General features: G+C 49.5%; 1 protein-coding gene across 3 annotated transcripts in view; it reads right to left on the reverse strand.

Annotated features, from left to right (window-relative positions):
• Positions 1–9,652: 9,652 nt before the first annotated feature.
• HNF4A (hepatocyte nuclear factor 4 alpha) overlaps positions 9,653–13,957 on the reverse strand; it is a 42,052-nt gene continuing 37,747 nt past the window's right edge. For 2 of the 3 annotated variants that reach the window (XM_068912042.1, XM_009671102.2), the window contains exons 8-10: positions 13,558–13,794; positions 12,806–12,928; positions 9,656–12,117 (exon numbers count right to left, since the gene is read on the reverse strand). In XM_068912042.1, the coding sequence (XP_068768143.1) occupies positions 11,975–12,117; positions 12,806–12,928; positions 13,558–13,794 (503 nt within the window). In that variant the 3' untranslated portion in view covers positions 9,656–11,974. Of the gene's footprint in view, positions 12,118–12,805; positions 12,929–13,557; positions 13,795–13,957 lie in introns of all 3 variants that reach the window. The other variant, XM_009671101.2, reaches the window with a different exon arrangement.

A 13,957-nucleotide genomic window follows, 5' to 3' on the forward strand; every position in this document is an offset into this window, starting at 1 on the left:
CCGGCCGGCGGGGGGGCGCTGTGAGGGGGGGCGGGGCCGCGCCTCACCCCGGGCGGGAAAACGGCGGCGGGCGGCGGGGGGAGCCGCGCACTGCTACCCGCCTCCCACCCCTACTCACCTGCGTGGTACCGGCTCGGGGTGCGCCGCCCCCCCCCACCCACACAGGTGGTACCGGCTCGGGCTGTGCAGCCCGCCTCCCCGCCACACCCCCTGTGTGGTGCTGGATTGGGGTGTGCACCCAAACGCCCCCTCCCCCAACAGGTCAGGGCGTGCACCCATACACACCGCTGTGTGGTACCAGAGTGAGGTGTGCACACAACCCCCCCCCCCATGTACTGGGTTGGGGTTTGTGCGTGCGCGCACACACCTCCCCCCCCATGTGTGGTACCAGGGCGGGCTGTGCACGCAAACACCCCCCTGCCCCTTGTAGTACCAGATTGGGGTGAGGGCGCATGTGCGCGCACACTGTGTGGTATCGGATCAGGGTGTGCGCCCACACACATACACACACGTCGTGTGTGGTACCGGCGTGGGGGTGGGGTGTGGGTCCACCCCCCCCGCCGTGTGTGCACCCACCCCTATACCCCTTGTGTGGTACTGGGTCGGGGTGTCCTCCTCGCCCCCCCGACACACACACACACGGAGGCCCCAGGACGCGGCCTCCCACCGCCGCCAGCTCCCGCCTCGATGGGCGCGGTGTGGCCGCAGCCCCGGTGGCCTGCTGTCCTCGGGGCGGCCTGCGTCCCCCCGCGTCCCCCGCGCCCCCGAGGCGGCCCAGCCCCGCGGCAGCCGGTGGCCGCGCTGGGCCGCGCAGCCCCCCGGCCCCGCCACCTTCGCCTGCCGCCGGGGCCGGGCCGGGCCGGGCCGGGCGCGAAGCCACCCCGCACGGGGCCGAGGTGCCGGAGGGGCGTGAAACATGTCAGTCAGCCAAAGGTTGCCCAAACATGATTATGCTTTATTTTTTGTTTGCTTGGCTGGGGTTAAAGCCATCCCGTCACACGTTTCTCTAGCACAGATTCACGCAGCCCAAGGTCCCGCTTAGGTCATCTTGCCTGACTTCCTGCCTAGTGAAGCCATTACGTTGGCACCCGGTTATTACCGTGTTGAGCAATATCATGTGTTCAGCTCGACTGTCTTCTAGAGACATGTCCCGTCCTGTTCTGAAGACATCAAGGAATGGAAAGCTCTGCATTTTTCTTGGCTTCCTGTTCTCAGTCTGAAAATGATACTATAGTCATTTCAGATCTGGGTGACTCTGAGTCTCCCTTTACGCGGATAACTTCCCGTACGGTATATGAAGTGCATCTTAGCAAGATGAGGACTAATCCTTGTAAAACCTCAGCAGAAATTCTCTTGTGTAGCAATGATTCCCCATTAGGAACTCCTTGGGGAACCTCCCTAAAAACTAACTCTCGATCCGTGTAAAACATGGTCTAGGGACATTGGATCATGGTATTGCATCGACTGGACAAAAGGCTAGTAAGTGCACCATAAGGCAAGTTTTGGGCTGGCTTTGGGAAACACCTTGGATTGGTGAATACGTTCTTTTCCGTCACTAGTACCTACACAAGGCAATCCAAAATACTAGTTCACGGAGGACAGTTCTGCTGATTGATTGCTTCTCATCCTTCCAACTATGCACCACTATTGACTAATAACACTTTTTTTTGGAGCTAGAGTCATACCTGGAACTGATCTGCAGAGGGTGGGAGTGATCACATGCTAAACAGCGAACAGCAAACTGCCATTTCCCCAGGCCCCTTGCCTGCCTGCGGCTGGGCATTCCTCCAAAACCATGCTGACAGCCCCTAGTAGCTGTAATTTAGCACATATCTCTGAGAGAGGAGCAATCTCTGAAAATATGAACAGATGAGAAAGTCGGTTGGGAAATGGGACCACAGCAGCATCTACGGGCCCTGGGCGCCTTTCCCTCCTGGCAAGGGCTCATCATGAGTGAGCCAAAACCTGGAGCAATCATTTAATTACCTGGTCAAAGCTAAGGGAACCTTGAAGTAGCGCTGCTCTGTCCAGGGAAGTGCAAGTGGCTCTTGTGGTGGGATGGGAGAGGGGAGAGAGGAGAGGATCCGAGAGACGTGCATCCTGTTGTCAGAATCTAAATGAAGAAAGGTCGTCTTTTTTCTTTTTCTTTTTTGGTTGTTTTGAGACAAGGAAAACCGGTGTCCTTTGCTAGTACAGGAAGGCTGCGGTCTTTTCCATCCGAGCTCCTTCCTGCCCCGGCTGGATGAAGGACTGGAGGCTGTGCCTGGGACGGCCTTACGGCATCCAGCTCACAGGAGTTCTCATCACCATGCTGGACCTTGCTGCATAAAATTCACAGTAATAATAGAGAAGGTGATCACTCCCCAGGCTTGCCAGATTATATAGGGTCTGACAGGGAGCGGTGGAGACAGGGAAGAAATGACACACGTTCAGCCCCACTGCACGTCATTGGACAAAGAGTGAGATTGTGAAAGGAATTCAGTGTATTGCTGGGGACTGTCCCCAGGCTGGAGAGTGTCCCTGTGAATTCACTGGGCTCTGCTCTTTTCTCTTGGTTGTAACTCATATTTTCAGCCAGGAGAGGGAGTCAAAGACAGTTAGACAAAGACTGGGGAACAGAGGAGCTCTCAATGCAATTCATGGCCTTTCTCTAGCGTCTGAGACTCAGCTCTGCTCTGTTTCTGTTCCAAGGTTTCATCCTTCCAAAGCTGAGTACTGCAGTGACACAGTGACTGGCAAATTTATGCAACCAGAAGTGATATGTAAACATGGCAGCAACTTTAATGCGTCATAGGTGTTCACCTGCGGAGAGATGATTCAGAGAAGTGGAATATATAGATTTATCCCCATGCTAATGTTCCAGTCCAGCGCTGCTCTGGGTCTAGCCAGCTCAGAGCTGGGTGCAGCCAGGCGAGCAGGTGCACTAAGCTGAGACTCCAGCTTGGTTCTGTGCAAATTAGACCACTTTGTGACTCTACTCCATGCCCTTTTCAGTAGATCATATGACAACTGAGGTTGGAAGAGACTTCAGGAGGATACAGACCATACATTGCTCCTGTTTCCATTCTTCCAGCTCCTAGGCACAGAAACCTGAGGCACAAGCATGAGGAAAGCAGCAAGCTCACACCTGGGCCTGGTGACCCAAGGTAGAGGCAGGAGCTTAAACCTGGCAGTTGCAGAAGTGTTTAAGAGGGAGCTCTTTCTGGGAAGGAGCAGTCTGATTCCTCTGGAGGGAGGGAAAGGGGGAGAAGGGGAGAAGGGGAGAGAAGGTGTGTGTTCAGGAGGTAGGTCTGTGGCCTCACGGCTGAAGGGATGAAGGAGATTCCCTGGTGCATCTGGTCCCAGCTGATTACTGAAATTAGTAGGGGACAGGGCTGACCTGAGAAAAGGCTTAAAACACCAAACAATGTTGAAGTTGCAAACAGGAATGTATGTTACAAGGTGCAAAACCTGGTTGGAAGTTGCCTCCCAAACAAAGGAGGAAAAATTAGCAGGGAGACAATACCAGACCTAGCTGGCTAACAGCTACTGTAACAGTGTGTCGGGGTTAAGCAGGGATATTTGAAAGGACTGATTTGTGAAGAAAGCTCTGTTTTAGGGGGACAACTTGGGCAGGAAATAAGTGCAAATCTTTAGCGATCAATTTGAGATAGTTGTGGAAAAGGCTATTAGAACAAGAGCAAAAAGAGCCTGAGGCAGGTAAAAGAGTATGAAGAGCAGAAGTGAGAAAACTGCATAGTGAGGAAGGACTAGAGATGAAATATAATCTGGGGATGGCCCCCACATTAAGTAGCTGTCTTGCCTCAGTTTTCCTTAGGTGGAGAACGCTGAACTGGAGGACAATGGTGGGTGGTGAATGGAAGTGAAGGATTCAAGCATCCATCCAAGTTAAAGGGGGAGTTTTGAAGGTGCTGCACATGAATGTGTTTGAAGGTGTTCACAGGAATGGTAGCCAGAGTTTCTATTAATTTCCACTAATTGGTTCTGGTGTCCTGTGACTAGGGACCAGTAAAGGCAGAGCCTAGCTATAAGGAAGCAGAAACATAAAAAAAAAAAAAAAAAGGAAAATAAACATCCAGGTGCTGATAGTCCTCTCTTAGCTAGAGAGTTTTGTCCTTACCCACCGTTGCAGGAGGGGGGGAACAGATGCACCATGCATGTGCAAACCTCCCCAGCTGAGAGGAGAGCGATCATGCCTACTCTGCCACTTCACTGGCTCCCAAATCTGCAGAGTTTTGCAGGAGTTTCAGTAGAGGGTTGTGTTGCCTGACCTTGGAGGCTGCACCTGGAGCCTCTGGGGGAATCCAGCCCTTCTCATGTTCCTCTCCCCTATCACATGCGATGCATGCTATTCTCAGCTCTGCTGCTCCTGGTTGCTCCCGCGCCCTGCCGTTGTGTTATAAATGAATGGCTGTTGGTGTTGGTTGATATTTAATGAAGGCCATGTAATACTCTTCATTCATTTACTTATCCAAACAGTCTTAATACCCAGCCTGGGAAAGTTATCTTGGCTTCTTTAAGATTTTCCACCATTAGCAATAAACATTTTACAGTCTTGGCAAGTTGGGTTATTTGTCTGAGGCCGAAAAGAAAGCTTGACTTCAAACAGCATTGCTAGCAGAGAAAGCTTTAAACTGATATTAAATCACTAAACTGTGCAAACATAACAGTCCTGTAATAAAGATAATCTACATACAGTTCAGCCCAAGAGGGGCTCCAGTCCTTAGGGTGATGGCCGAGTCACCAGCCCCCACAAATTATGCAACCCTTTTGGGCAGCTCCATATCAGGATGGAGAGTCACTAGTCCTATAACGCTGGGTGAGGTCCGCTCACCCGCAGGGCCGTGTTGTATCTCAGACCTGATTTTCTGCTATTCCACCAGTCTGGCAGCATGAAAAGGGCCCTAGAGGAATGGCAGCCTCTAATAATCCTACCTGGGCAAGAGCACACGTGTTCGGTGCAAACCCACTCCGGACGCAGCACCTGGCTCGCACGGTGCTTGGCTGTGATACGGTCCGATAGCTATTCCTCTGCTCCTAAGGGCCCACAGAGGGTGAAGTGACTCAGAGAATATGCCCTAAATTGCCATGAAGATTCACAGTCTCAAAGCCTGGAAGTGCAAGCTTCTCCAGGCCAGGCTTCCATGCCTGTTCCTGCCCTGCATATCTTGGTCGTGAGAAGGGGATTTCAAAGATGGCAACTTCAGTTCTGAGAAGTATACGCCATGCGGCAGAAAGCTGCCCCAGCTCAGCAAACACACTCCCTCGCCACACACACAGCAGGCCAGATCCCCATGCAAAGCTACGGAAACAGCCTCTAATATGCAAATGCATACAAATCCATAGCATCTGCCGGGAAGCAGCTGCACACAGGCAAACATTCCCCCCCAGGCATATAAAGTTGTGCAAATGTGCAGTTAGACAGCCCTGACAATCAAGAAGCCAAGTGCACAGTGCAGCACAGACGCACAGCTGTGCCCAGCGCAGGGTCTGAGAGAAGACTCACCCCTCTCCTTGGCTTTACTAGCCTCAAGACTTGCAATGTTTTTGCAAAAGCTTGGTGAGGAATGTGGTTGGCAGGGCCTCTGAATGTCTTAAATATTATGGGATTTCTGTAGCTTAATTTACTCTGAACTGAGACAGTGTTTTCCCAGTCTTTCATCACATTTCGAAAGGAGTTGTCTCTGTGGTAGGCTGGATCTCTGGAAGGATTAGCCCTCCCGGGGGCAGTGAACATGCTGCTCAGGAACCCGTGTTTCTTGTCAGCACCTTCATGGTGACATCAGTAGAAGCAGTAGAAGCTCTCTGTTTCGCTCCTACAAAAATCCAGTCTATAAAGGGTGTAAGACACCTTTTCAGGGCAGAAGGAGGGAAGCACTACTGTCCCCTGGTTGGACTGGGCACCTTTGCTCTGGGGACCTTCCACAACCTGGCGCCTTCCACAAGCCCACGTTGCAGTAGGAAAGAGGGAAGCAGAGCTGTGTGTTGTAGTAACTCCTAATCAGTATCTCAGTCACTTGCACAGCTTTGGGGTGAAGGAATGCAGCTGCACAGTGGGCTGTGAGGAGACGAGTCGCACTGCGCACAGGAAACAATAGGATTTCAATGGAAATGGAAGAACCTGCGATGCGGGAGCTGGCTCCACTGCCTCCTCCATGGGAATGCAGCACAACAGGTCTCTGGAATGCTGTCCTGGGAAGAGGATGCCATTCGGAGACATTTAATCCCATGCCTTAGGGTAATTTTTAGAGAGAGCTGAAAACCACTTGGAACAGAGAATCCCAAAGGTTCTCCTTCATCTGTACCAGAACTCTTTCTGGGAGAGGAAACACCGTTGATCAGAAGCAGGAGTCTGGCACCAAGGTTTCTCTTGCTGCTTCTGCTCTTAGCTTTTTTCTCAGTTGCTTGCCACCTTATCCGGTGTATGAGCTGGGGACCTCCACTTTTCAAAGTACTGTGCCTGTTTACGCGAGCCTTTAAGGATCTATATCCTCTGCTCTCAGTAGATCCTATCATATGCACGAACTAGCTCCATGTCTGCAGTTGATGGTGATACTAACCCACGGGCAGGATGGATTAATGGGTGTTTTAAAGGACAGTGAGATTTTGGAGAGTTCTAGAGAAGGACAGAGAAGAATATTATTGAGTTATTTTATTGTAATGATTTTCCTGGTCAGTGAGGGGGAACAGGTCATGTTCCAGCCAATACTAACACCTGGGCTCGCAGCTGCAGCAAGGAATTATAGTCTAGCTTGAGACGCTTTCTGCTGTAGGTGAATATCCAGACATGTCCCTCAGGCAATTCTGGCACTGCTTGTTGCAGCTGTGGCACTTTCTTGGAGTGAAGATAGGGAATCACAAGAGCTCCCTCAGACCAAAGTTGTCTGGAGTTGGCTCAGCAGGGCTCAGAAAGGCTCCCTCATCTTCATGTGTCCATGGGATTGCTGGGACTACACATCGCAGCAAGGCAGCACTGCCAGATGCCAGGGACCACAATGGAGCATGGCCTGGGGGACCTGCAGCCTTGCACAGCCCATACTTTCTTCTTCAAGTGATCTCCCAAAGGCAGGAGTGGCCCTCAGGCCCCTGAAAGCTGATGCAGCAGCCAAGGTTGGGGAAATCTGACATTACCCCAGGTCCAGAACCAGAGCAAGCCTTGGAAATACAGTTCCCAAAGGTCTTCCTTCCCAAGACTCAGAGCTGTTCTCCTCCACTGCTTTAACTGGGAGTGCTCCGTTGACCCTAGGAGCCTCTTCTATTTCACATGGGACACTGAATTAAAGGAATTCACTGCAAAACTTTTTGGTGCCAAGCTCTCCTGTTCGCCCCACACGTAACGAAGCTGGCAGTGTATTGCCATTTTTATTGGCTAGGCTGACAATTTTTCAGTGCTAGGTGTGTTTATGACTGTCAGTGTCACGCCTTAATTAGGAATGGGGAGAGGGATGTTAAACATGCCCACACCTTACCCTTCCTCCTCCGGCCTTTCTAGATGGAAAGGGACCATGCCGTGCATGGCGTGGATTCCCAAATTGTTTGGTGATATTTGCACTCAGCCTTGAAGAAAGTGGACAACCTGGCACCCAGAACTGCCTGGCTCAGCAGTGCCACGTTGCTGAGCTTGTCCCTGCTGCCTCTTGTTTTTCATGACTATCTGTGCCTGTGTGTGTACTTGCAAGTTTAATAGCAGCAATAGTTGCTTTTCTCAGAGATGATATACAGGCCATAAAACGCGTTTGCCATTCTGTTTTTTTTTTTTTTTTTTCCACTGAGATATGAAAGCTCTGGAAAAGGAGGTTCCAAAGCCTGCTGGCTATTTCATATCAGAGTTATATAAGGAATATAAAAAGAATGCATTTCATCGTAGCCAGAGTACCTAAAAATGCCACTTTCACAGATCTTTGTTTGGACGTCATGAAAAGATCTTGCAGCTGGATATATTGCTCGCCAAGAAATGTCCTTAATCGAGATAGCAAGCATAGAAGAGGACAGTAAAAAAATCTCCTATCCAAAAATAGTGTAAGCAGGTTGTGTCTCAAGGGCCAACGCTGGCTGTCCTTACAGCAGCCATCTCCTGTGAGGATATTGCCTGCGGACTCCAGGGAGCCCAATAGGGCAAAACACAGCCCACGCTTGGCAAGGCCAGCGTCTCAGGGTGATTCTGGGCTGGAGTGACAGAAGTGGAGAGCGTTGTGATTGAGGACACCATTTAAGGACAGGGTTGTCTCCTGGACAATCTGTAGGTTTTTTTCCAAGTGAGCTGAATCCAGCAATGAGAAAACTCCTATAGGAACTGCACTGATTTAAGATTAACCAGGTAAAGGGTAAACCTGATAGAGCAGTTCGTGGGAAGGAATCCAGAAGAATTTATTGCTTCAAAGATTTGATATTGCATATGTGCAGTTATTAGGGCATATACCTAGGTAAAATCAGCCATGGATTACAGGGTCCTTGGGGCAGGCATAGGGAGTCCTGGGGTTTATTTCACATTATCAGAGGCAAGGCACTAATTCCTTTTCCTTCTTCTGACAGAACTAACCACTAAGTCTCTCTGTTTGCGCTGAGATAATGCATGTCCTGCAACTGCCCTTGCTGACCTTCGTCTGGAATTCAGCTGTGGCGTTGAGGCTCTGGATGTTCAGCTAGGGAAGGTCTCCAAGTAGTGAAGGTATATTAAATGTGGTCTATCCTATTCTTCTGGGTCCTGACCCCGGGACGGAGACAAACTTTAAGTGCTGTCTCCACACAGCCCTCAAACACAGCTCTGAACCTCATACCTGCGTCTCCTACCTGTGGACAGTTTTCACGAGCATGACTGTCACTGGTTGTGCAAGGAGGCTCATGATGCCAGTAGCAGGGTAGAAAATCTGGCTGCTTCCCAAACCCTTGTAACTAGGATGGGATTGCCCGACTCACTTCACATTGGGGTGGGGAGTGGGTGCACATAAGAGGAGTCTCCTGCGTATCAGAATTGAAAATACTCTGTATTAATCTTTGCCAGATACTTAATCTTTACAGAAATCTAGACGTCTCTCCCCTCGCCCCATTATCTTCCTGGGCATGCTACAGCTTAGAGCAGGCTCCTGTGATCAGTGGAGCAGGTCATTGGCTAATTGTCGATGTATTTCTTCACCTTTACAACTGGTGACAAATTGACTTTCTCCTTATCATCTCATTGTGCCCCATTGGCTGCACCTGCTGTCAGCAGTAGGTTGACTGAGCGTGAACCAAAGGAGAATCATCACCCCAAAATGCTCAGAAATGACCTTTAAAATAAAAGAGCAACTTAAAAATGAATGGGTTAAAAATGCTAATAGCACATTTTGGCTTCCGTTACCTGGCTTTCAGAGTGTGGTTACAAGTCTTTAAGCTCTCTGGAATCATGAAAATAAACATTTATTCTTCTTGTTTATTTTTCTTAAATGAAAATCAATCAGGATTGTCATTCAGTCTTATGATTCCAGCACATATGGCTTCAGGACAGACACCAACTGACATTAAGCTTGCCATGAAATAGTGACAGCTGGCAACAGCATCAAACACTTGTTTGGGCTTTCTCCTCAATACACATATGCTTTGTGCTCAGACCAACAGTGAGGTGAGCCCCTTGATTTAAAATAAATCCTTCCAGAAGAAAGAAATCCATCTGCCTGGGAAAAGTTAGAAAATATTTTTGCATTTATTTCTTTTTTTTTAATGAATACAAACGCTAGTGAAGAAATATTCCTCTGTTTCCATTGCAAGGCAGTAACCAGCAAAAATTAATGTACAGCATGGAGGAATGCTTGGTGCAAATGGACCAGAAAGCATTCCCCACAAAGTATCTCTACATATAAGAAAAAAGGTTGCTGCAGTTGGAAAAGACAGCCTGGTTATTACTTCTTCTTCTTTTTTTTTTTTTTTTTTTTTTGCATTTAATTTCCTGATTATAAATAATCAATGTGATTTACAAAATAATTTACAGAAAATGATTGGATACATCATTGCAATAAATTACTCAGTATAATGCCACCAGCTTTGAGAAAAAATACAATACTTTTGACACCATCAGCACAGGGCCAGGTGTTTCATTTTTGCATTGGAAATCAAGGGACAGATCCATAGCTCTTCTGGTCAGACTAGCTTAGATTTATCCCTGTCAGGGACTTCTCCCAGACCTTTTGGCAGTTGTGATTCCACAAACTTTATCTTCCTACAAGGCCAGGACCCCACAGAAACATAGTCTAGGGTTACTTAGAGTTGCTGTTGCCCCAGAATAAAATGCTTTAAGTTCTGATGGAGCGAGAAATTGAAGGGCTATTTTCCTTCTTGCTGGATTTTCCAAGGCACAGATATCATGCATCTGCTGTCTGTCTTTCCTCGTAAAAACTTGTTCCAAGTTTTCTTGGCACCTCTACCATACTGCTGCCAAAAATGAATCGGGCAGCACTTGAGGACACAGGGACCTCCCTGTGGCCTGAAGTCAGGCAGGGCTCTGTCAGCTCCAGCCCTACCGTCTCCTGGAGAGGCAAACACTGGGCATGGGGTGGGCTCCTTTGCTGACTTCAGCATAAAGCAAACGTGGAGTCTGCAGGGTTTCAGCACTGACAGGCTTCAGTGAGCAAAGAAACATGCAGGCAAAGAGAAATGGGGAGCCATGGCGGGTGCAGACCCAAGGGTTCATGCGAGACAGCGCCTCTGTAGTTCTTCACAGTAGGACTCGAAGCTTTATGGTTTGAGGTTATTGCCCTCAAACCCTCTGAGGTCTGAAGGGGTCATAATGAATTCTTATCAAACTATAAAGCCCTATAAATCTGTATCAGCCACTCACTCTAAGTAGAGGGAGTGGCACTGGCCTGGACAAGGTAGATTATATGGCATGTGCTAGCATTAAAGCTGGGTCTGAAACGAAATCCTAGGTCACAACACTCCCAGCGTTTGAGTAGCCCGAGACCTTTGGGCAGTCTGTGAGGTTTGGACTCCTCTCACCCTCAAAGACTTCTCTCCTTCATGCACCCTTTCCCTGGACTCCCTTCCTAACAGGCATCAAAAGATCTTCCTTTGTGGATGAATGTGAGAAGCAATAGAGGGGCCAGTGATATTTTGGGCAGTGCTGCCTACAGGCAGCCTGGGTGGGGGTGACCCCATCCTGTTAGTTGAAATCTCGTGAATCTCAGTCCCCTCAATTTCCAGTCCGGGCAGCATGTAGGCAGTGGCAGTGTAAGGGAAGGATCCGGCAGTGGTTGCCTCCTCTGAGCTCTGTGCCGGGAGGGCAGTCAGGTACAGGAATAACAAAACCCCTCGAAAGGCAGAAGGATCCAAATAATGAAGAATCCTAGTGGGCCAGACTTTGCCCCAGTATCAGCTATAAGATATGTTGGACCTGGCTGTGAGACCACTGCTGGAGGGTGACACCGTGCAAAGATCCGGGTCGTGAGCTGAGGCTGAGGAGCGATACTGTCAGTGCTACCTGGGCAAACCCCAGCGTGCTTCACCTGCAGTGATGCCTCCCAGGGAGTTTCCAGCTTTGTGAAATTTGGCTGGACTGAAGACTATCTGGGGAACTGGCATAGCTATGGGAAGGAACCCCACCCCATCCTGCAGTGCAGGGTCCTCGTTTAGGGAATCGCTTGTTCTCAGGGTCTGTACGTGCTGAACCAAAGCTGGGAGGTGGCAGTAAAGAGACAGCCAACTGTACTGTCCCATCTGGCTACTGCAGCTCCCTGCTGAGGGAGGCAGAAATCTGGCCCTTCTTATAAGGAATGAAGATTTCAGTAAGGCTTCAACCTTGGTTCTGTGACTTGGGGCTGCCCATGGCACGTGCTGTCCATAGCTGGAGAAAGACAGCTTTTGGTGGTGGTGGTCTATTCCAATAAGCAAGTCCATGTGTCTGTGCCCCAGGACCTCTTGATGATTCTCTTTTCACAGTGACAGAGACAGTTCAGGCTTTTCTCCCACTTGGTCTTCTGAAAGAGGCCAGCTGGTCTGCAGATTGCTAGATGACCTCCTGTTTGGTGATGGTGGGTTGTGGGATGGAGGTGGGCTGTTTTGCCACAGTTGCAATGGCTCCAGGCAGTAGCTTGTATTGCTCTGGCCCTGAGCCCGCAGGTGGAGACGGCTGTGGAGTCTCTGGAGTAGCTACAGAGAGATAAACAAAATTGGAAGGGCAGCATGAACTTGACAGCACTGGGATTTACTCCTCACTCATGTGAGGTTCAGGTGTAAGCAAGACAAAGGCTCTGCAGCAAAACCATGGCTTCTGATGGCTTGTATATTTGCTGCAAGGCAGCCCTAACCCACAAGCCCACACACAGTCCTCCCAGTTAGGTGCCCTACAAGAGCCCAAAATAAGGAACAAAAGATGAGGGGAGCTCCAGGCCTTTTGACCTGCTCTGGCCATTTGTTTGGTCAGCTGGGGTTGTCTCACCCCCAAATTCCCAGGTGGTGGCCCCACGTCATGGCTCTGATTCTCCAGTGTTTTTGCAGAGGGCAAAATGAGATATGTCTGAACCATTCAGGGGAAGGGGAGCCTTTCCACTGGTTCCAGTAGGTGCTGGATGGGACCGTTAGTTCCTAAATTTAGGGCTATGCAACAGTTGCAGTCTGCCAGGGAACATCTTGTTGAACCAGTTAATCTTGCCTAATCTGATCTGACCCACTTCTCTTTTTGTCTTTCCATCCTTTCTGCACAGCAATTTCTCACACACTCATTATCAGAGACTGTCTTTCATGGAACTTTCCTTGTAAGGTAGAAACTACCTTCACAGGCACACTGGAAGGCTCACAGTTTCTCCCAGGCGCTATCAGTTACTCTGGTGATACTCACACATCTGTCCGTTGTGCATCTGAGGAGGCATTGTGTTGGCCACAATGACATTTGTTCCCAGGTTCTCCTGCATCAGATGAGGGTGCAGAGGGTGGTGAGCATGCGGCGTTTCACTTGATGATCCTAAAACCATGCATATAACATTGCTATGATGGCAGAAGGAGACAGTGCAGAGGGCAGAGATCCACTACGCCAAAATGTCAAAGCCTCTCCAGTAATTGTGCATGAACTGCTTGTATGCTTGTGATTGGAGCACACCCTTCCCATCTTCCATGGATATCTTGGGCTCAGTTGCCCTGCCTGCTGCCTGTATTTCCTCTTACAGAGAATTATGTTCCTCTCCTCCTGGGTCACATCACATAAAAAATAGCACAGTGGCAACTTCTCATTTTGTTTTGTCCCACTGGATGCTCCCAGTAGAAAATGTGGGCATTCTTTCAACCAAACCTTTCAAGCCCTTTTATTCTGATGGCTCCCTCCTGACACAGAGGAGGGTTAGTGAAATGGTAGGCATTTGGGAGTTGCACAGCAAAACTCATCTACACGCTGAGGGCGGGGGATGCCTCTCCATAAATAGATGCACCGCTGTTTGGTATGGATAGAAAGGGAGCATCCTTTCTTATCACTGTGCAAATGGCAGGGAGATGGTTTCATGTGAGTCAGGGATGACCTGCACACAGTCTGGGAGGGTCCTAAGGGGATGGTGATTGGGGAGCGCTAAGAAGCCTCTTGCAGGACCCTCAAGTACTCACCTCCCAGCAGCATCTCCTGCAGCAGGTTGTCTATCTTAGCCATCCCAAAGAGCTTGACAAACTGGATCTGCTCTATCATCTGCCAGGTGATGCTCTGCAGCACGGGCAGTAGCAGCAGCAGCTCCCCGAAGCGGCCCCGTGAGTCGTACTGCCGGTCATTGATGTAGTCCTCCAGGCTGACCTGCACCTGGTACCGCATCCGCTTGATCTTGGACGGGTCGCTCAGTCCTTTGGCATCTGAAACAATCCATAGAACAAACTGTCCAGGCTGCTTTCCTAGGAACTATCCTTCAGTAATAGCATGAGCTCTAGGTTCAGGCTGAGGTATGCTGTCTCTGATTCTCTATCTGTTGCTACAGATATTTTTCCTCTTTAGGCTGACTTCTCCCGTCTATCTAAG

This window comes from Struthio camelus, chromosome 18 (genome assembly GCF_040807025.1).
Source record: "Struthio camelus isolate bStrCam1 chromosome 18, bStrCam1.hap1, whole genome shotgun sequence".
Classification (NCBI taxonomy): Eukaryota; Metazoa; Chordata; class Aves; order Struthioniformes; family Struthionidae; genus Struthio; species Struthio camelus.